Source organism: Lathamus discolor, chromosome 5 (assembly GCF_037157495.1).
Source record: "Lathamus discolor isolate bLatDis1 chromosome 5, bLatDis1.hap1, whole genome shotgun sequence".
NCBI lineage: Eukaryota > Metazoa > Chordata > Aves > Psittaciformes > Psittacidae > Lathamus > Lathamus discolor.
In genome coordinates, this window is record NC_088888.1 from 185,482 (window position 1) to 209,596 (window position 24,115).

Here is a 24,115-nt window from a genome sequence, read left to right on the forward strand (position 1 = left end):
CAAACAGCTTACAGACACTACCTCAAAGGAAGCCTGCCCGCATCCTCATGGCAACCACAGCTCTTTCCAAACCCACTACGTTACTACTTTCTTTCTTTTAAATCATGCCCCTGTGTGGCTCATTCCACTTCAAATAGTTCTCTCCCCGAAAGTGATAAAACAATATATCTGATATAACCAGTTCTTCAAATCCAGTCCCAACCACCTTAAGCCTATCTTGCTGCAGTCTCCCTCAGTCACCCTCCTTGTTTTGGCATGTTCTGTGTGGGGAGACAACATAAGAAAAAACAAAATGAAAACAAGACTCCCCCAAGTCTCATCTGACACCCCACAGCCTCGCACGTACAGGTTCAAGTACAGGTTCTCAGTGCAGAGTTATCCTGGCATCTAGAATACTAACAGTAAATAAACCTTAAAAAGGATAAATCTCTGTGAAGGCAAGGTTTTTTAATAAGGGAATTAAAGAAAAAATAGAAATTAATGCAAAAAAGCTGTATGTTCATGGTGGTTTCATGATAGCTGGGACAGGGCTGTGTTTTGCATTTGTGCTGGAAACAGCACTAGTAATTCAGGGATGTTTTAGCTACTGCTGAGAAGCTTACACAGAGTCAAGGCCTTTTCTGCTCCTCATACCTGCACAAGGAGTTGGGAGGGGACACAGGACAGTGACCCCAACTGACCCAAGGGATGTTCCACACTCTATGGGGTCATGCTCAGCATACAAAGCTGAGGGAAGCAGGAAGGCGGGACGTTCAGAGTGATGGCGTTTGCCTTTCCAGGTAAGTTACTCGTGACGGATCCCTGCTTCCCAGAACGCCTGCCTGTGATGATGGGAAGTGAGGAATGAATTCCTTGTGCTGCTTCGCTTTTGTGTGTGTTAAAATACCAAGCCAAGCCAGTGACTGCTCTATTGTTTGGGGATTTTTTAAGTTGATGCACTCCTTATATTATTCTACAGGTCCAAAGTTCTCAGCTTGCTATATTTATTTCATCTCTCCTTCCTGAAAGCTATCAAAGCAAGTTATTCTTCTGTTATAACCATCTGAAAAAGCTGACAGAAAGCTGTCTGCTAGAAGGCAATTTAGGCATCCAAACACAGGTGTCTGGGAACCTTTCAGACTGACATACCCAAAACATATGACTGCACATATGGCACAAAACACAGGAGAATATATGTCATTTTAAAGTGGCTGCAGGGAGCCAGAGATGGTATCGCAGAGTTTCAAATGGCTTTAGACACCTGTGCTCAAGTACCTTAAAAGCTCCCTCAGAGAAAGAATTTAAAGCCCCCCAGACTTTAATCATATTTATTGTACTCATCTCACATAAGCCAAGAATCCAACAGTCCAAGAGCCTGAAGCTGCAAGTAAATGTCTCCGACACAGATCTCTCAAAACACTCCAAACCTACGCATGAAACAGTGAAGCTTTCCTGTTGTATGCTTAGGAATAACACACAGATTTTACTCATGACCTGACAAGCTCAGGAGTAAGCAGAACCAACCATGGCCAGACACAGAACAGTTCCACTCTTAACACAGTATCACCAGGTTAAGTACACAACTTTCTTCTTCAGCACTATAATATAAAACCAATGCTAACAGCAGGATTAGCATTTAGTAAAACCAGTATAGTTTGCCCCAGCAGTAACACAAACCTGTAGCAGGGAAGGAAACAGTGCACACCATAAAGAAATGAGAACGCTACCTCTGCTTGACAGCAAGTACAAATACAAAACCAATTTGCTTATGGCAATACAAAGAATTTCGCATCTGAACAAACCTTTGGAGAGCTGCTTTTGAACCAGGTTTTTTGCACAGATCAGGCCTTAACACTTATCAGGAGAAAAGTGGTGATGAACTTCCAGTACTTTTGGAGATCTCTTCACCTTTTTGACTCAGATTTGCATCATGTGCGATGCAGCCCAAAGCTAAGCACATTGTCAGCACTCAGGATGAAAAACAAAGCAACAGCTCAGAGCAAGCAGATATTTTAATGCAGCAAAATGGTGACGCCAGACACAGGCCTCACTGCTCCAAGGGTGGAGCAAAAACAGAGTTCAGCTTAAAACTGTTCTGCTTCATACCTTAGGCATGACTATATATTTATTAACATTATATATATTTACAAGGTATATTTCATTATGTAAAGAAAAACATCCTAGAGTGCAAATGCAGGCATCTCCCAGTGCACTTGTAAAGCTTTATTTCTTACACATGGGCTTTTTAATCAGCAATGGTAAATACTTACTCTGATCCTGAAAAGCAGAGTGATCTTGGTGATACTTTCAGTGGCAGCGCCACAGACTTACCCTTTCCCTTTTCCCCCTGATGTAAGTATGACTTAACTGACTCAATCGAGCCATAGATACTGGGAAGAAACAGAAATCCTCACTCATTTTACATATGCATCACCACTTTTAAAACCATGAGGAACTACCCCCCCCCCCCCCCCCGTGGTGGCATTAGTGCAATATAGCAATAAACAACTGTCCATGTCACCTCAACTTTTGACACAGTGGCTTTATTTCTAGTTAAGTAAGGTGATGACTCAAGCTTGCCACTAGGAAGTACTGCTTGTTTTTACAACTGAAATCAAAATAAACTGAGGGCAAGCCTCTAGAAACAGAATGCTCCCATTTATTAGAAAATGGCTTCAAAATAACCCCCAAAAAAACCACAACCACCAAATCCTGAAAGATACTTAAAGGTTTAAGTGTGACTCAAGCCAGTCTATACTTAACCATCAGCTAGCAAACAAGTTAAATTCCTCTAACATATTACTCTTCCTTAACTAAGTCAAAATTACCCACCATCTGCTCCCCTTGTCTACTGCAACAGAAAGCAAGAGAAATTCGTTTAAATACTGAAGCCTATCTTCAGGGAGGAGCAGTAAATCTTCAGTTTTAAGAGGAAGACTAAAGCTCTCCCTCTCCTGCCACCAAGCTGCTGATGTTGTTTTCACCTAGAGGTTGGCTAGATCTCAGAGCCATGGAAAAAGGTCTCTTGTAGCAACTCCTCCCCAGAGCTGGCTCACCTGTGAGGTCAGCCCAGGTTATTCAACATTTGATTCAGCTGGGTCTTGAAAACCTCCAAGGAAAGAGGCCGTGTAACCTCTCCAGCAACCCAAGCATGGTGAAAAGTCTTTTCCTTGTATCTCATCTGAATTCCTCCTGTTTCAATTTGGTCACTGCGGAGTCCAACTCCATCTTCTCTGTAACTTCCCCATAGGCACTGGGAGCCCACTTCCTCTCCAAGCGGCGCAGGCTCAAATCCCACACCACAGCCCCTCCTGTCTCCACCTGTGATGGTGGCTTCTGCCAAGCTTGCTCCAATTTATCAGCGACTTTCCTGTACTGGGGACCTAAAACTGGATGCGGTACCTAGATGTGATGTAACAACTGCTGAATAATCAGGGAGTATCATCACGTGCCTGGATCTACTGGCTGTGTGCCTGGTAATCCAGTTCAGGATGCTCTTGGCCAACTTCATTGCCAAGGAGCTGCTGTTTGCCAGCACCCCAAGGGCCTATTCCCCTCTGTCCTCAGCCTGTATCCCTGCCAGGGGCTGTTCCTTCCCAGGTGCAGGGCTTGGCACTTTTCCCCACTGAAATACCTTCAGGTTCCCGACAGACCATTCCTCTTGCTTTCTAGGAACCCTCAAGCATATCACTGGTGATCCCCTCAGTGTTGTGTCACCTACAAACATGACGAGCACACTCCACATTGCCCACTCCCATCACTAACAAAGGCAGGTCCTCATGGGGCTCCACACACAGTATGAACCCTTAACCACAACACTCTGACTCAGACCATGCAACTAAGTTTTTATTCACCTAGTTGTCCCTTAATCCAGATCAATTCTGCCTACCAAAAAAGCTAGTGCTGTCACAAAAGCAAGAAGCGGAAATAAGAGAGTTAAACTGGGAAGACATTATGGGAAAACCCAAGATTACTCTTTCCAACAGCAGCACAAACCAGCGCTGAATTAGATCAGCAGAGGAATCAAAAACTGAGGTGCATTAACTTCCTACCTCTTCAACTTAATTGCTTCCCATTTTGAAAGCGTATCTCAGCTTAAACGCATCCGGTTTATGCAAGCTGAGGTGGAGAGATCTAAATCACTTACACTGTTTTTGAAGTTACAGCAGTTTAACCAAGGTTGCTAAAATATCTTTAAAATTGCCTTAGATTGGTGTAAATTTTGGTTCAAATAATGCCACTGAGCCTTACTTCAGAAGAGTTTCTAAGCTTTTCCCTTTCCTGCACCCCTTCTTCTCCTATGCTCTGCCCAAAAACTATATACATCGTAGATATCACCAAACCTGCAGATGAAAAGCTGCGAATGCTGAACAGCAGCAACTTTACTGCACACATCAAAGGGAAGAAGTCTCTTTTAAGCTCATCTGGTTGTGGCAAAAAACACCCACAAAAACAAGTGTGCATTTGGCAGTTAGATGCTACAACACTAAGAATTATAAATACAGATTTTGGGGGAGGGGGAGTAAATCCATTTATTGCCAAACTGAGCACAAAAGATGAACATTAAGTCTAACCATCTGAACAACTACATTCAGACTGTGAATGACGAGCTCTTAGGTGAGCAGTTGGCCAATTTGCTCATCTGCGTGAGGCTTCTTGCCACACGTTGTGTTGTACTAACTTAGCTGTGATATTTAAGCCCCTAATGCTGTAGTAAAGCAGTTTAAACAATTTCGTGAGCTAGACTATGCATGACTAGGCTGTCAAATTGACTGAGAAAGTGTTTACCAAAGCTGATTTAATTAGCTTTACTTACACCATGGCTGTTAGTACAGTGTTCAGATGGCTCTTAGAATATATAACATCAATTTGGTATTTGCTGTTACTGTCAGATAGGAGTACACATCTAAAGCACAATGTGCATGGATTATGAGTCAGCTAGACAGCATATTACCATCTGAAGTGTGAATCTGAGCAATTCTGCAGGTAGGAAAATAAAGACTGATCGGCTGTACTGACAGGAAACAGGTGTACTTAAAATTCCTACTGGATAGCAGAGATGTTCATGTTATCCATGTTAGGGTTATCCAGTTTTCCTACACAGTTACCCAGGTTAGCCTCCCATGCTACCTCATCGTTATCGTTCCAAAGGAGGTCACAAAACAAAAGAAGAATTGCCCTGTACAACCATTAGGAACTAATACATGCACCTACCCTCCGGTAATCAAAATTCTTTCTAAGATCATGCAAAAGAGGGTGTTTTAAGTCCTTCCAAGTAGCACATCACAGTAACAACTCCCAGGACAACAGTCAGTTATAACTCTCTCACACTTATGGTAGTCCTGTAACAAAAGTATTTAATGAACACTATCCGGTTTCATTAGCAGAAAACTCCACCTTTCAAAACGTGATGGATGGGTTTTTTGGATAACTGGGTTTGGAGATTTTTGAGAGCAAGGAGCCCGTAGGTGGAAGCCAGAGGAGAATTACCTTCGTTAAGTAGGATGAATTGTGTTGTGCTACATTAATACATCCTAATCAACTGTGACACGAATAAATGCACGAGTAAGCACAGTAGATTTTTAACCCTATTATGCACCACCTCAAACTACTTGATGATGACACCACACGAGGGTCTCACAGAAGCATGAAAACAGTGACATGCAGGCAGTGGTGAAAGAGCTGGTGATTCTGTATCAGAAACCTAAACTAGGCTTTCCCCCTGTCATCCCCCTTACCTGGTTTCTGTCTCACCTACTCAAAGGCAAACTCTTCCAAACGAGAAAATACCCTGTTACAGGGCTCAAAATGCATTTGGTCATGTGTACACCTGTATGAAGAGTAGCAACCTGCTGCAGGACATGTGAAGCTACAGCCCTACTTTAAGCAGCAGATTAGCAAGCAGCAGACTCTAAGTTGTGCCACAAACACAGCTATTTGCAATATGATGAATATCTGCAATGTCCAGTTACTGGTATCCAGCTCATCAGCCGAATCAGAAGCCAATTAGTAACTTTTCTGAAGTGCAAATACTTCAAAAGCTATGGGAAAGCAAGAGTAAGGTTTTAGTTCCGCCCTCAAACCCAGGCTGGCAGCCCACCCCTGAGCAACAGAGCATGTGGGGAAGCTGACACTGCCCAGGAATCAGCTTTTACATCTATCATCTGACTGAAGGAGTACAAAGGCTATCTGCAAAGGTGCCATGTAACCTGCATGAGTAATTACTAGACACGATTTTGAGAACATGGAGATCTACATCTGTTTTTGTGAGTCTGATGCCATTAACAACTTTTCCCATCGCTTGCATTTTCACCATTTCCATCATTTCCATACAGCCCTCATGCTCATAATAAACAAGATGGTCTTTTTTTTTAGAACAGGCCACAGGTATGCCTGATCTAGTTAGTTAACAAGTTGTGTAGTCGCCTCTCCTTAGCAAAATGCAGTGTATATATTAAATGTATCATGCAGATAAATAGGAAAACCAAAAATCTCTTTAGTTTTCTGTAAGAACCCAGAGCCCACAGTTAAGGTCTATGCTGGCATTTTCTTTCACAGAGTGACAATGATAACCACAGAGCTTCAGAGATCTCAGCTGCTTTTCTAACATACCATTCACATCCTCAATAGCAGGTAAACAGCTTTTCAAGATCTGCTGGCAGAGACGAAGAGGCGCAGATTGTACAAGCACTTTCCCACCCCTACTGAGAATGGCATATGATTCTGCTTATAAAACACAAATTATTTATCCCCTACAGTATCTCCTTCCAGAAGGGCTGAACGCTGTTTGTTGGTTTTTTTTTTTTTTTTGCAGGAAGGAAAGAAGGGAGGGGGGAAGAGAGACAAGGATTTGTATATCCTGTTCTCGAGTAAACTTAACTAAGATACATTAAAGCTCTACGTGCAGGATTTTAAAATGAGAAGAATGTTATCCAAGATAATGTCTGTTCAATGCCAGTGTGGTAAGAAAGCTGTTCTGTTTATGGACCTGAGGAGATGAGCAGGAAGAGGAGTTCATTCACTGCGATGGTCTGTGTAAGACTTAAAAAAAAATCACTTGTTTTCCATCTTAAGGTATGCTAGAGATTGATCTTCCAGGGTTTATACATTATTTCCTTGATGTACCTACAGAGAACTTAAGATTCTAATTAACAGGAACTAGACATAAGACTGAGGTATGAACATATGTGTATCACTTCTAATTATTAAAACCTTTTCATTTATTCTGATGCTGGTGGGGGAAAACAAACCAACCAACCGAACCAGTGTAAGAATAAACATCACATTGTATTAACCAGTCAAATCTTTAAGATGTATGCCATTTTTGTCATCCTCTTTGTAGACAACACATTCAAATACTGGTTTTATTATGGCATCAAGACAAATAGCTCACTTCATACATGCTGAATGTTCAGTATCCTGATCCTGGCTTTGCTTCCCTCTTACTAAGAAAAAACCTGAACAGAAATAAAAAAGGATATAAAAAAAAAAGGGGGAAGAGCATTATGAAAATATATGAAGCTGGTCACCCTTTGGAGGCAAATATAAATACAAAAGCTGTCCAAACATCAAAGCCCTTTCTCTTGTATGATGCTTGGCAACTGAGTCCTTGGCCCCTTGAGGCCCTGCTGAGATTAATAGCGTGAAGATTCTGCTCCTGACAGCAGCATCAGTCAAAGGATCTGGCCTCCGTCACACAGCAAAGGGCCACAGTACCCTGCAGGATGAGGTTACAGGTCACTGACCCTGCCAACACTAACAATTTCTGTGCTGGTTTAAGCCAAAAAAAGGCTGCACTTTTAATACAGGGAACTGAAACATGACTCTTTTCAGTGTTGTGTAGCACTGTCACAATCCTCCACAAGAAACAAGAGCAGACAAATCAAAGTTAAAGCCTATCGCTTGGCATATACAAAATGGGAAGTCTGCTAAGTTAGCTGTGCTGGTTTTGACGGATGCTTGACCTGTTGTACAACTAGAAAACACGTACGTACTTCCATAACCTCTGGATGTATGCGTAACAGTGCTCTGTGCACAGCCCAGCACTCCACAACCTGCACCGACAAGAAACCTTATGTACCATGAGAAATCTGCAAACAAGTTCTAGATTCAGCCAGTGGGTGACAGCCAAGACGAACTACTTGGCTCCTCAAAAGTCTTTTAGGAATTTAGTAATGTAAAAGAGGCTTTTACCAGAAAAAAAAACACCCTCAAACTCGTTTTGCTTATGGGAACGATATATTCTACCTTAGTACAAAACACCTCTCTGCAAGGGTTCTTGCAGAAGCACTTGGTTTGCACATCAAAATCAGAATCAAAGCAGGATTGTACTACAACCCTTCCTTGCTCAGGTAAGGTTACAAACATCAGCTGAGGTGAAACCCAACATATTGATCAAACAAATCACACTGCCACAAAGCCCAGCTATTCCAGGCACTCACTCTGATAGTCTGTGTGGTTCAGGACATGTCAAACTCGACATGTGCTTTGAGCCCATATCCCATTATCTGTGCAAGTGACATGCAACACAAGTAATCTGCAGACAAACCACAGAAGTACTTTACAGATTAAACCGATCTGCTGCTTCTGCCTTTCCCATAATACCTCATGCCATGTATACATACTCAGCAGCGCATGAATCAGCTCAGGTAGGGAGCACTATATTCATTCTCACACAGTGTTCTGCCCAAGCTAAGCTCTACCTCTATCACCATGTGTGACATTACGTGAGTATTACCAAGAACAACTCTTGCAGGCTTCATTCTACAGCATGGTACAGACATTCAAGAATTACAGCTGGCAAGCCTTTAAATCATGAGGCCTGATCCCCGATTCATACATTTATGGCTTTTGCATGATGGGTAAAAAGTCTAAATTCATGGTGAGTTTACATCATTCAGATTTGTAAATTCTATAAAGTACTGATTCAATCAGGCTATCATTGAAGCCTTTGAAGGTATAAATTGCGTCTCTAATTCAAGCTTTACAGATAGAGATAACCTAGCAATGTTTTTGTAGCCTAAAATTTGTGCTTGAGCTGCACAGTGTGGGTCCCCTGGGGAGATCATGGGAAGAGTCATTTCAAATTACAAGCCAAGGAAAAAAAAAGTAGAAACATCTGAGATTATGGAAACTAGGAGCGTGAAACATCCTATTTATCTTCATGAGACAAAGCCACCTATCAATAGAATCAATTCAGATTATACCAGTATTTTAGAAGGCATCGAGGAAACAGTGTAGGATCATTGGCCTGCACAATTGACAAACGTGGAGGAGGCAAGAAAGTTACCAGCTGAGAGATGTTTTCGACAAACCAGAAGAAACCCAGGACAAGAAGTACAGTAATACTGATGCACATATTTAAACTTGACCATGGGGAAATTAATCCTAAGGAACACATGCAAACAGAGAACTTACAGTGCTTCGGCAGCTTTCTGTGCTGCAGTCTCCTCCCAAAATTCAAGTGTGAAGAATTTATATTGTGAGTATACCTCAAGAAAGTGCCACAATTTGTAACCCACTGAGTCCCTCCATGCTCCACACACTAGTAAACCATAGAATCACAGAATAGTCAGGGCTGGAAAGGACCTTACACTTCCTTACACACATAGGAACTTAGATCATCTAGTTCCTATCTACCTACCATGGGCAGGGACACCTCAAACTATACCATGTTACTGAAGACTCCACCCAACCTGGCCTTGAAACACTGCCAGGGAGGGAGCATTCACCACTTCCTTCAGTCGGTAATTAAGTAATAAAAATCAAAGATGCATTGCAGAGGTCTACTAAACAGTAAATCCAGGTATGGCTGCCCAAAATGACAGATTTATTCTGGAGAGGTCAGAAAATAAAGCTCATGGTTACTAGCTAGTTTGCTAATTCATGCAAACAATGCATGTTAGAAAGGGTAATATTTTGACATGTGCAAACCCCCACATACCCAAACACACATCACATGTATTCAGGTGGAAAACCCAATGTATTTATGCAAGTTTTCCATCAGAGCTAAGAACTCCTAAAAGTCTGAGCTTAGTTGGAAATCCATTCACTCCATTAAGAGAAAATCATTAGCATTCACAATCTAACAAGACATTCTGCACCACGGAAGAGTCTGAACAGCCACAGTAGTTAATGATTCCACAAGATACTCAAGAGCTGACAGTAAAGTTGTTAATGAGACAATATACACCACATTTAGCTACCAATTCTCAAATGTCATTCACAAAAAAAGGAGCTTCACTGTCAGAAGCAAAAAGCTCCTCATTACTGCTGCTATAGTGCTTTTACACTTCGGGGGGGTCACAAGTATACAGCTCTTGCACAAAAATCAAATGAACAAAACACATAAATTATGAGACTACGCAAAGCGCCCTTGAAAAGAGTAATTGGGAGCCTTGAGACATGGTCCTCCTTGCTGACAAGGATGTCATTCCGGGCAAGACTGGCTCTATTTCATTAAGTTCTGAATTCCTCCCCCCTCTCCAAACAAATGCTAAGCAAAGGATTTCTGTCGGGTAAATGAAGAAAAACTTCACGCTCCCTTGTCTCAGGAGATCAAAAAGGTCATGTCTTCCTCACACAACAAACAACCTACTCCTCAAACCTAATTTCCAGAGAAAGCGACAGTCACACAGATACAGAAATACCTTCACATACAATCTACTCTGCCCCAATTAAAGAATCAGTTATCTGTATCATCCTTAAATGACCCTCCTGGGGTGTGTCCCACCCACATCACAGACTTCAGCATCCCCAGAAGCAACACAACATACCTGCTTACTTTGCATGTCTCTATTAGTTGACTGTAAACAAGCATAACATGCAAAATTCCCGTCTGGAGCAAATGAGCTACAGGAACTCACTCGCCTACACTTTCCTGGTTTACTGATCGTGTCGTCTCTGTTCACCACCCCATCTTCAAAGCAAACCCAAGATGCCTTGCTCACAGATGCAGACTTCTGAAAGACTTGTATTTTCCTCAAAGAAAGGACGGCAAATAGATGAGGCCAAAAAAGAATTTTCTCCTAGTTCTTGGGTACTCACTGAAGGGGGGTGTGGGCAGACACAGATGTCAGAGCCAGCGACGCTAAACTGCAACCAAACACTACAGAAGCTTACTACTTACAGAAGCCTTGAGATTAAGGCGGTAGGATCTAACTGAACCGGTTACACAAGTCTGCTCACCCACTCCTCAGGCATATCCAGCAGCCAAGCCTTCTTCCTTATAAATGCTCCAAGAGATTCTCCTGTCTCCGATTCTCAGCTCTGCCTTCCACTCCTTAGCTCTTTTCCCTCCTAACATCCAGAAAAATGGCATCCTTTATCCCAGGGTAACATCAACAGATCTGTTTTCTTAACAGCAAGCAGGAAAGAGGACTCACCAAGTGCAATTAAAAACCAAACTGTAACCTAACACTAAGTTCTGCAGCAGAGTCACTTACACACTACTGTAAGGCATACAAACCAACTGAACTCATGAGCTCTAAGGACCTGATTTTCTTCCCCCCCATATGACCATAAATAAGACCAAAAGGTGCTGTTTCTCTTTTATTTGTATTGAGGCAAATACAACACAATGATCTTTTCATTTGAAGGACCACCTGCTAAACAGATTAAACTCTTTAAACTTCAATTCCCTTAAAAGAGTAGCTAAGAACTCACTATGTCTCTGAGCAGCATTTCCTATAGGATGGATGGCAAACTCTTCCAGCACTACCAGTAAAGCGAATAAACTGGAAGCTGTATATAGGATACAACAATCTAAGCAAGCATCCACCCTGTTAAAACAACACAAAAAGTATTCATTATTTCAACATTTAAAGTGATGAAGGTGAAGAAAATAGAACATATGCAATGGAAGAATTAACATTTGTCTCATATTCATTTGATCAAAGGTGCTTCTAATTAAATATAGGCTGTGGAGACAACAGGCATTCAAGGGAACTAATGAGACCCAAAAAAAAAGCCAATGTAAGGTTTCAAATAAAATCTCCATTTTTTACGCTAAGAAATTACATGATTTGAATCAAGTAACAAGAAAAGTCTCTCCAAGTGATTTTTCAGAAAAGGGACTCTGATTAAAGAAACATTATATCTTCTCTGAATAACAGCTTTTTAGTTTGATGTACAAGAAGCACTATGATGGAAAAGAAGCACTATGATGGAAAAAACAAAGATTTTGGTTGTATCATCATCTGACTGGACAAAAATAACCCAGTAGTACTAGCTTATAAATGTTCTGAATTATACTGAGTGAAATATATGACTAAGAAAAGAACACAAAGCGTTTTCTTGTGTGACCTCGCTTGGAGCAGTGTGTGCAGTTCTGGTGTCAGCCTAACAAGGACATGGAGCTGCCAGAGCAAGCCCAGAGGAGGCCACCAGAATGATCAGGGGCTGGAGCACCTCCCATATACAGACACGCTGACAACACTGGGGCTGTTCAGCCTGGAGAAGAGAAGCTGCGTGGAGACCTCAGAGCAGCTTCCAGTGCCTGAAGGGGGCTACAAGGATGCTGGAGAGGGACTCTTCATCAGGGACTGCAGCCACAGGACAAGGGGTGATGGGTTCAAACTGAAAGAGGGCAAGTTCAGGTTAGATCTAAGGCAGAAGCTCTTCCCTGTGAGGGTGCTGAGGCGCTGGCACAGGGTGCCCGGAGAAGCTGTGGCTGCCCCATCCCTGGCGGTGTTCAAGGCCAGGTTGGATAGAGTCTTGGGTGACACAGTCTAGTGTGGAGTGTCTGTGGCCATGGCAGGGGGTTGGAACTGGATGGTCTTAAGGTTCTTTCCAACCCAAACCATTCTGTGATTCTGTGATTTTACTCGAGTTCTTTACTGAACCCCCAGAGTCTTCACAGACACCATTTTTTCTTCCCCTTACAGACTGAATGTCTAAATTCTCTATTGCTGGTTTAGTTCTATGTAGACTGGAGAAAAATACTGAAAGAATGAAGTGAAGTTCTATTCCTTCGCCCGCTGAAGAGCACAGGAAAATCTCTTGGTTTTTTGCTGGAATTATTAACAATGCCACTATGTAACAGCAACCACGTATTAAAAAAACCTGATGACATATGAAAGGAATTCACATTTCACTTCTCTGTATTTTGGGGAATATTAATGAGTAATCTGCCTCACTATTAAATACCATAAACAATATTCCTCAAGTTAAGATCATTTTCTTGCCATCTTCTAAGCTAGCTGCTAACCTGCTGCTCTACTGAACTAAAATGCTTCCCAAAAATTAGATTAACAGCTCCATTCACTTGGATGCATCTGGAGTTTTTGGCAATTATTGTGATCCTGATGCAGACTGACAGTATGCAAAACAATTGGGGGGTTGGGTTTTGTTTGTCACAAATACAAGGTATAGTTACTTAAAGTAATCAAGAGCTCAGCAGCAGCGCAACTACTGTGTAAGATCAAACCATTTCCAGGACTGCTGGAACTTGCTATTAATACCCATTCTGGGATCACTAACAAGACTCTTTCTTTTCTTCCTAGGAATCTATCGTGTTCAAAAAGGCTGCAGCAGAAAACACCATCTTGCAAAGCAATGTGACGAAACACGACTGCTCAAGAGCCAAAAGCTAAGACAAACCCTACAATTAGTTCAACCACAAGAAGTAAAGCCAGTCAGTGATCTCTACAGAGAGCAACAGAGACTGAAAAAAGGAGACTTTGACTACAGCTCCTGTTATCTACAAAGAAATCTGTTTTACCTCTGAACTTTCGGTCACTGAAACCAACATGCCTCAGAGTTATTTTTGAATTGACTCCCATCTCATTCACAAGAGCATCAGTTTTGTTGACGACAAAAAATACATCATGCGTGGGCTTTATCACCAGCACAACTCCAGGCGTTTAGTCAGGAGCTCGGCTCACCTAAAGTCAATGCAAACTCTCTTAATATATCAGAAGACAAAGACCTCTGATAACAGGAATTCCTTTCTCTATCTTCGCCAGGTGGTTGACTAGGCAAAAGCTGTTGGAGGAGCTGCAGTAAGAGAATAACTTCAGACATAGTATTACATGATAGCGCATGACCAAAGAATTTCAAATGTGAAGTACCGTAAAAACCAGCATCATGCAACTCAGGCCACCCTACTCAGCTTCCAGAAAGTAAAAAGTAATAGTTCATAAAGCTATTACAAAAGAAGGAAGTGCAGAAGTTGAATCCATCGCTGTAAGCCAAACCCCATGCTGGTCCAGAGCTAGTACAGTCCCCACCTTTGCCCTAAAATATTTATATCAATTCCACTTTAAAGGATCATCTGAATTGTAAAGATCCAGCTACAGTTGGCAATTTCTCATTCAATCACACCATTTGGTTACAGGGTACCTCTATACCTTGTGTTTGCTTCACCCATTTTAATGAGCTGTGTGGTTTTGTCTCATCTCTCCAAGTTCATCTGCTTATGTACTTCAGTCATAATGGCAATAGTTACTGTACTGCCTTCTATTCACCTCTTCTTTTCCCCATAAAGTAAGCCTCACCACTGCAAGAAGAAAGGCATTTCCCCTCACAGAGACCCTATGGTAACAGCTACAACCTAAGTGCTGGTGGGTGCTGACACTCCAGCAGAACTCCCCTACTCAGTCCAGGAGGCTGTGTAAGACCAAGAAGCTGATCCTGGCCAGTATTTTGGTTTGGCTTCCAAGTTGGCCTTATCATAAACTCTATTTTATAGCAACAGGAAAAAAAAAATGGTAGCAATATAAAATGCCATTAGAAAAGATGAGTAGATCTTATACTTAAAAAGACTCCTCTAGACATGTACACTGGAGAAACCAGCACCTGAACTACAATGTCTATTCCGTAAGAAACTTGCATCTCTTAGCATTTCTTTTTCTAACACCAGATGTCCTGAAGCATCAACACATTTAGCTATAGAAAACATCCCTAAAACATTCCGTTCATAAATATACAAATATTTTGTTTACATACATCGTATTTTTAAACAGAACACTGTGATATTCCATAATCAAAACATTTAAATAGATCTGACATTTAACTACATCTGCTGTATGAGCTGTAGGAAGACCTAGGCAAGCAATGTTTCACTATGTGCTGTCCCCTGTAACATGTATCTTGTGAGGTAACTTGGCTGATTCCAGAGTCTGGTTAGAAAGGAAACATCATGTACAGACAAAAAATCCACAGGGAAACCTAATCCACCAGAACACACAGTTAGAAGACTTACTACCTGTGAGACAGAGGGATTCTAGCGATGCTCGTTCAACCACCTAGATATTACATGTCTATTTTCTCACTAGAAACCAGCAAGAGAATCTCCGCAGAGAAAATGTGATAATTCCATAGTACGTCTATTGACACCAACAAACCCCTATAGTGGAAGTGCAACAGACCGTCAACAAGCCCTTGACATCAAAGTGCGGAGAAAATGGCACTCTAAAACTCATAAAGGAAATAGAAGACTCTTACCCACTTCTCCAATTCAAATGATGCCCACAGAACTAAAAACACCCTTCTAAAAAAAACAAGCCAACCAAAAAGCTCTACACTATTCATGTTTTAAAAATCAAATTGGGAAAAAAAGATAAATGTCTTTCCAGTAAACCTGTTCTCCCTTTTCATCCTTTTCTCTGCCCCCTCCCTTAGAAAAGAAAAAGAAGCAAACAAGAAGTGCTAGAATGCTTAGTGAAGCTCACTGAAAGTTCTATGTTTCTACACATTTCATACAGAACAACTCAAAAAGCTGTATTGATTGTAGGGGCAGACTATAAAATAGGTCACCAGTACTTAGAAAGTAACCCAGCCTTACCAGGAAAGCACTCAAATAATTCATTCCCTTAGAACATAAGCAAGATGTATCATTTTTCTTTAAGAAACAAGCTACTACTTCACACTATACACTCGAATCACCTCTACTTCTCTAGGACCAAGGAACAAATAAAACAAAAGTCAAAAGCTGGCTGGTTCTTTTCACTAACAGTACTTGTATCTTTTCATTGACAGAAACCTGACATTCAACGAATCGTAAGATATTTCTTAAGCACCTATTTACACCATTGTGTATCTGTACACAGAAGATGGCATTAGACAATGTCTTTAAAGATAATTCATTCCAATCAATCAGAGAATAGAGCTTTATAATCACTTATTCACATATTAATGTTGAAAACGCTAGGATCATTTACAACCAAAATGTTACTTAACTTACTACACATTGACACGGTTAACACTATATTTACAAACATGAGTGCAATAGTTCGCAAATAACTATCTTCTCAAACACCTCCAGGTTTTAGGTCTGGTTTTGTCTTCAGAATTGTATTTTTAATTACAAAGTTATGGAAAAAATATGGTATTTCAGTTGTAGACCTAACAACAGCTACCAAGACAAGTTAACTTCATGATGAAAATGAGACTTTCTTCCCCAATTACCACTTGTTGCTCTTCTGAAAGAAATCAAACCCTGATACTTACTGCTATTTTACTCATTAATACCTACGCTTAGTATAAATGCACAGAACTACTTTACAATCTCCAGTGATTTTCAGTCTGTGATGAAACATTCCACTATTTACAGTAAGCACTACACATTTATGTCTAACTCAAAAAAGTCAAATCAAATCCTCACAAATGCTTTTAAGCTTAAATCAACTTACAGCCAGATTTAGTCTTGACATAAAATATAGCTGTATCTTCCAGATAAGAAGTATTTCTCTTTTCAAATGGAGACTTTCAATCACTTTAATACAGCTTATAACTTAAGTCCTGGAAGCAACTACTAGGAGTAGAGCTAGTATCAGATAATGCTAAGCATCTAACTGGGTATTAATTAATGCCCAATACAAACATGTTTTCCACATGCCAAAGAAATGCAGTTTTAATTAGCCACAGAAACTGAACAGGCAGCGACAGAAAAAATGCCCTGCACAATCTACTTACTAGCATGCTTATCTGCAAGCATTATAAGGCTGTTGGAGATATCTCTTCGCCTGTAAAAGCACACCACTTTTGCTTCCACGTTTCCATTGGCAGTCTACAAAAGAGAGATAAATCAAGTCAGAATGTATTTCTGATCAGCTGAGGAATAGAAATTAAATGCCCTCTGTTTGCGATCTCCCCTCATGTTAGCAGTTCTCACATGATCAGGCTGAAATCAACAGAATTACTCAAATAAGCAGAACTTCCTGACACCAATATCAATTCAGATCAGACAACAGTATTCACAGAATCACAGAATGGTTTGAGTTGGAAGGAGCCTTAAAGCTCATCCAGTGTCAACCTCTTCCCATCTGCAGGGACGACTCCTACTAGACAAGGCTGCTCCAAGCCCCATCCAACCTGGTATCAATTATAATTACTTTGTCCTAAGAATGTACATATTATTCAGCTGGTTAAAGATGTAATGCCAGTATCATGTTAACATGAGAAGCCTTGAGAAATACTAGAAGCTCATGAACATTTCTTTGCAACCCAGCCTTAGACAGAAATGTGTGTTTCAAAGTACTGTTAATTATTTTTTTTTCAGAATCATATTTAATATAACATGGATTGTTTGAAAATTCATTGCAGCTCTAAGATAAAGAAGCTACTTAGCTCGCAGCTGTTCTCCTGACTCGTTATAGGGACCATGCTCTTCAGCCTGATAATGTAGAGAATCTACTAATATTTGGAGAATTGTTTCCTCTTGCCCGTCATAAGAAGTACAAAATCAGTTCATCACCTTGAATTACTTATTTAAAACTAAAGATGAGTTTTACTATTAAACTATTATAATGTGTTACTCAGTTTGGCACTGAGTAATATCAAGTTTTAATTTTCTTACACAAAACCACCACCACCAAAAACGTATCTGATCTCTAGTAAAATAACCAAAGCATTTCATGGCACATTTGCTCAATGCCTTTAATACGTAATTCACTATAGACTATATCCTCAAACCTCTCTTTTAAAAAATAAGAGCTAACAAAAAAACCACTGTATGACTCCGTTCTACCATCCACAAGCAAGATTCAGTTTTTCCGCAATGCAATGCAGTTTGAAGATAATAAATATCCCATTCAGAACATCACTGGAATCACTTCAATTACTGTACATAAACATTCTTCTCCAACCAAAGTCTAAACTGATTTGCCATGCACAAATTCAACGGCTGTTGTGTCGGCCAGCACTAGCAGGTAAGGTGGTTGATGTCTGCTAAGGAGCAGTGTTATGTTCTATTAAAAAGAAGAAAACCATTTTGCAAGTCACCAATTCTATAGTTTACTTTCTAACCACAGGGATCATTATTTCCATCGTGACAGGCATTCTGATCATTGACTTCTGACATAACATGTTGGGAAGTTTTAACACTGGTTGATGGATGATTGAAAATACGCTATGCTAAAAAATCCCACACCAGTCTTAGTAGTAAAACAAAGAAAAAGAATCACACTTTCCCCAAAATGACACTGTGAAAATCCTCCATTCTTTACAAAATACACTCGGCTAAAGTCAGAGAATGCAGTCTCTATTCACAAGCCCATCCTTCATTCACAGCTGCCAATAAGCAGAGCAATGAACAGCCACAGAAGTCACATATTCTGGTATCTGGTCACTGCAAAGTCTCACTGATACCCACCAGCTCTTTCCAGACACATCCAAAAGCAGGTACATTCTGCATTTGCTATCATTCCAGATGGATTCGCAGACAGAGCATTAAACTCATTCATTTCCTCAAGCATTTGTAGGATTTGTTTGGAAATTTCTACAGCAGAGTACTCCTGTCCACCAGGACTGATCAACTGGCTGTTGCCTTGCATAACAGAGCAGAAGGACTGGGTATCACACAGCAAGAGCTCAGTGACTGGAACACAAAATACACCAAAAAACCCCAAACAAACAAAACCCCAAACCAATCACACCACACACCCCCCCCCCCCCCCCAAAATAAAAACCTTATGGGATGGAAATCACTGTCAGTGTTTGAAAGTGCACTGTCTGCCAAAGGTTAAGCAAGAATATTAGTTATTTGTGTACCTTGTTCAGTTCTTCAATTCTCCTGATGAGATACGGGTTGCTGGAAGAGTTTTCAAAATACACATAATCTGCAATGAAAAAAGGAAAGGTATTGAAATACCAACCAAGCACATGCAAAATCGTATCAATGTTAGCGCAGAAAACGTTCTCCTAAACATAGAAGGCGTTAAAAAGCCGAGATTTCTTAATGCATGTTAAGACAATGAAGTTTTTCTGCACTGAGAATCAACACCGTTTGTTCCTAAAGTCCAGTTATAACTGTGCTACACGTGCTTTAACAATCGTGCTGAAATCAAGTTAAATGCCTCGTGGTGGAGCCTACACTTGCATTCAGCAATCCACACGCTTCATACCTGATATAAACCCAGTGGTTTCTCACTATTGATTAGGGAAGATTTAAGAACTGAGCACTTGCACTGAGTTTCTGTATTACAGTGATTTCCATAAAATATGGTGCCTAGCAGTTACTGTCAGAAGCTGTGGTAGTGGAGTTGTCCTAAGGAGTAATACATGTTTAATGATACTTGCTTTTGCTGTCATCTCTGTTCAGTAACATACAAACGATACTAAGCAGTAACAGTCCAGGTCTGTGAGGTTCTTCCAATCAGACGATCACTAACATACAAATATTTCCATAGGGTAGACGGACGTTTACTTACACCCTGAGAGCTGCTCCCGTGTAACAAACAAAGAGTTCACAGGGAGCACATCTCCTTCAACAGCTTCCCAAAGCCTGTTTTCCTCAAATGCTAATCACCCTTTACATGTGACACCTGGCTTCTGCACCATACACCTTGGAATCTCTGTTTGCAAAAGTTGGGTGGGGGGACCGCAATGATGCGCAGGACTCTTCCACAGTGTTTCGACACTACATTACAGTGAAACAGCACCTGGTGTAGCTCACTTAGCTCTAAAAACCAGCGCGTGATCTGTGGATGCTGCCCACAATTGCTCGCTAAGATTACAACAAAGTAGCTGAGAATCTATGACCTAAGAAGCAAACCCTACCCAGATTTCAACAGCACTGCACAGCGAAGTTTTACCTCCCTGAGTAAAGGCTGCCAGGACTGCAATTTAAACGCCCTAATGAAGGAGCATGCTGATGGCCGATTTGTGGATGTGTATCAGCGCTCTTTGAAACAGAAGCAGAAAGAGATTCAAACTCCCATCACCCCTCATTTCCCTGCACCTTCCCTCTCGCCTCAGGCTGCCGAGGAGAGCGCAGGAGGAAACAAGCCATGCCTGAGCACCAAGCAGTGCTGAGAACCTCACCGGAGCGCTGCACCTGAGCCGCAAAGCCGAACTCGGCCATGCCCGCTCCGTAAAGGGAGGGCACCGGCAAGTTACCAGCCGCTGTTCCGACAGGCTGCGGACGGGAAGGGAAGGGAAACTGCCCCGTGTACTGCCGCCGCAGTGCCAAGCCCCCGTCCGGGCTCACGCCGCCGGGCAGGGCGGCCCGCGGCGATCCCCGGCTCCGCTGCCAGGCCGGTTATTAACCGAAACCCAGCCGCGGCGCCACCTGACAGCCCCCGGCTGCCCGCGCCACACCGCACGGGCCCCGCAGGCCGCAGAGCGGCAGCGCCGGGCCGAGGCGGACCCCGCCGGGCCGCCCCTCGCTCGCCCCGCGGGCGGCCCAGCCCGCCGCAGGGCGCCGGCTCGGCGGGGCCAGGGGCCGCTCGCCGGGGAAGGAGGCGAGGCGCGCAGGGAGGCCGCTCTCGGCCCGCGCCGCGGCCAAGGGGCAGGAAGCCGGCGGCACCGCTGCCCGCTTCCCTGCGGAGGGCGGCGCTGCCCTTCTCCTCCTCGGCGGCGAGGGCCGGCCTCCCACCCAGCGCACACGGCTGGCGGGGGAGGAACCCGAGTCCTCCGCCCCGCGGAGAGCCCGCGGCTCCTTCGCCGGGAGCGGCCACGGCGGCCCGCTGCCCTCGCGGCTCCGGCCGGGGCCATGGCGATGAGCCGCGGCGAGAGCAGGGCACCGGTACAGCCTCTGTTCGCCCCGGCGCTGCGCGCAGGGCCCGCGGCTCGGCTCGGCTCGGCCAGGGCCAGGCCCCGTCCCTGCTGCCGGGCGCCGCTGCGTCCCCACATACCTCCCACTCGGTACATGTTGGCCGCCATGTCTGCGCTCTGCGTCGTCGCCGCCGCCCTCCTCCTCCCTCCTCCTCCTCCTCCCGCCTGTGCCGGGCCGGGCCGGGCAAGGAGGGAGCGGCTCCTGCTGCCCCCCGCCCCGCGCCACCCTTCCCCGCCCGGGCGCAGGACGCAGCGCCGCGCCTCCCGGGGCCGCCGCCTCGGCCGGTAGCGGAGCCGCCCGGCGGAGAACGGGTTAAACGGCCGCCCCCCGCCGCCTCCTTCCCTCGCCGCGCACCGGCCCCGGGGCGGGCCGCAGGCCGGGCGGCCCGCGGCGGGGTGTGTGGCGTGCGCGGCTCCCGCAGCCCGGCTCCCGGGGCGGGGCCGTCCGCCGCTTTGTCCCCCCGCTCGGAGCTCCGCGCTGCCCGGCAGGAGCGGCCCCGCCGCGGTTTGGGGTGATGCTCGCTGCTCCCCCGGCGCCGCTGTGTCCGCCGCAGCCGGGGATCTCCGGCCCTCGGAAAGCGAGTAACAGCGCGGAGAAAGTTTCCGAGGCCGGCGGTGAGCGGCACCTGTTGGCCGAGAGCCCTTTGCTGGGCCTCGGCCACCCTGCCCCGCCGCCGGCATGCGGGCACCGCGGCCTCGGCTGGCTCGCACCGGGCGGCCGAGAGCGGCTCCCACGGGACAGAGAGGAGCAGCAGCCGGCCTCGGGGCGGTGAAGGACTTGCGTAGAAACCCTCCGGGGAGAGGGATATGCTGCGAAAACATCGATACTGCTGTAAAGCGAAGCCGTTTCCCCGTGTCCATACCAAGTTCACACCTTCGCCGACGAATCATGCACTTCACAAGCAAATCCGTCCCTCTGGGGAATGCTTCCTTGCTCGCTAACAATTTTCTTGCCAAGAAGGCGATGATTTAATCTTGAGTGTCCTGGATTTTCGTGTATTACCAAGTGAACATTTCACTCCATCCCAAGCTGCAGGGAAACACATCTGTTATAAGGATGAGCTTCCCTGGTGTTTCAGATGAATGCATGCTCTCTTTCCTTTCCCTTTTTAAGTGAATCTGGCATTATTAGATTCTACTAAAGAGCCTACTTGCAGGGCAACTGAAAGTAGAATCTAGTTAATAAAGATACTACTTTCAGGGCGCTTTTCGTTTCCTGTGTGACTGCTTTGTGTCAAACAGGCAACTGGGTACCCAATTCCTGAAATACGCGAAGTGGGCGTATGATACAGTGATTCAGTCTTCTTTAATAGACAGCAACGCATTCCTGCACTGAAAGGAAAAAAGGGATATCTTCCTCTATTTTGTCTCCCAACAAGAACATCTGTGGGAGCTGAAAAACTCCCTGGGAAGCTGCAGCTCCCTCCGGCTGGTTACTTCTAGAGACACAGTAACACTACCTTAGCAGAGACCTAAAAACAGACACCTAGAAGTTAAAGTGTTGGTTTGACTCTTGTGGTTTACTGCTTGTTTAACGAAACAGGTTAAACTTTAAAGGCAAAAGTCAATTCTAATAGTCGGCTTGTCACAGTCATTAGCAATTAAACAAAATGCCTCCCAGCTGTTTTCCTGCACTGCCACATCGGAGGAGTTTCCCACCTTTTGAAACTTGCAATGGCCACCAGTTTTCTCACCTACACTGACCCAGCAAAGAGTGGATTTCAACAGACACAGACCCTCGCTGCCCTCAGCTAAAGGCAGGGCCCAGGGAAAAGGAAGGCAGCTCCTGAAGGTACAGAACTGGCCTCTCAAAACAGTGCCAGAGCAGCCAGAAAACCCATGGTCCCAGCCAGCCCGTTCACACTGACCACAGAAAATAGCAAGGAAAAAAACCCCTTTATTTACAATTGCGTGACTAAGGCATGCATCACAGACCAGATAAATAAAGAATAATCTTTATATACCTTAGTACTGAATCATTGGGCCTCATTACTCACACTAAGGAGTTGATAAACCCACAGGCAGCACAACCTGGTACTGTTTGGGGTTATGCTGCTGTATTTGCACAGTTTAAAGTCCCTGCTGGAAGCTGAGGGAGGCAGTGGGCACAGCTAGCTGGCTCAGGTACTGAGCTGCAGCACATTTTACTTTGGTGCAGTGCATAACAAAAGCCTGGAAGCAGTTTATTTTCTGTGCTATCGCAGTGCACAGCATGGGGAAAAGTGTTATGTAAATACCTTCATTTTTCTAGATTAAATACAACAGAAACCCCTTGTTTCAGCCACAACATTGTTGAGAAAAACATCAGGCAGGAGCTTTGTCTTAACCTGGTAGCTGAACTGTATCCAGCTACAGACTGAGATTACTTGTGCTGTTCTAAAGGAACCACATTCCTGGCACAACGTAAAGTTCCAAAATAGATTGTTCCTGTTAGAGACGCAGATTACTCGAGAACTTTTGTTGTTCTGCCATCCCGAGCAGCCCATCTTTCCTCCTCATATTCCTCAAAAAAAGGGCCAAAGACAAAAGAGTGTAAAGAATAATTCAAACACAGAGCAGTTCCCTGGTCCAAGCTCACCAACTGCAATGATGAAATAAGTATTTTTCACTGGGGATAATACAGAGTTTCACTTTTCCTCCATTCAAGGCTTCTCGTGTGTGGAATTTGTCACACAATGGGAATCTGCTGTCAGAGAGTCCGATTCCTGGGTTTTCATTTTTAATTCCCTATAGCTCTTCAGAGACTGAAAGCTGTGTTCAACCAGTGGCAAACTGTGGCTGTTCTCATTAGCTCAGAGGTTTTAGGACAAGTTCTCAAGGATTCCTGCATCAGACACAAAACCTTCTCACCACCAATGCTCTTTCCCCACTATTGCAGAGCCAAGATGAAAGCTTCTGAAAGCTCCAACAAACCTGTCACCCACAAAGCGGCAGCAGAAGAGAACTCCCCTTGTAGCTCTTGTGCAACATCCTGCTTTGTGTCCAGAGAACTTACCTTCAGAGGTTCTAGCCCACCATCGTCTCCAGCCAACAAAAGCCTGAATCTAACCCATACCCACTCCCCCCCCCCCAAGCCAAACAAATACAGATTTGCTCAAAAAAGACACCAGTATTGAAGACAAATTACTCCCTAAATTACTTG

General features: G+C 43.8%; 1 protein-coding gene across 1 annotated transcript in view; it reads right to left on the reverse strand.

The window, feature by feature from the left end:
- Positions 1 to 21,123, reverse strand: part of MTA3 (metastasis associated 1 family member 3) — a 134,262-nt gene extending 113,139 nt beyond the window's left edge. The window contains exons 1-3 of the mRNA XM_065679279.1: positions 21,054 to 21,123; positions 18,970 to 19,037; positions 16,894 to 16,987 (exon numbers count right to left, since the gene is read on the reverse strand). Coding sequence (XP_065535351.1) covers positions 16,894 to 16,987; positions 18,970 to 19,037; positions 21,054 to 21,081 — 190 coding nt within the window. The 5' untranslated portion in view covers positions 21,082 to 21,123. The remainder of the gene's footprint in view (positions 1 to 16,893; positions 16,988 to 18,969; positions 19,038 to 21,053) is intronic.
- Positions 21,124 to 24,115: the final 2,992 nt, after the last annotated feature.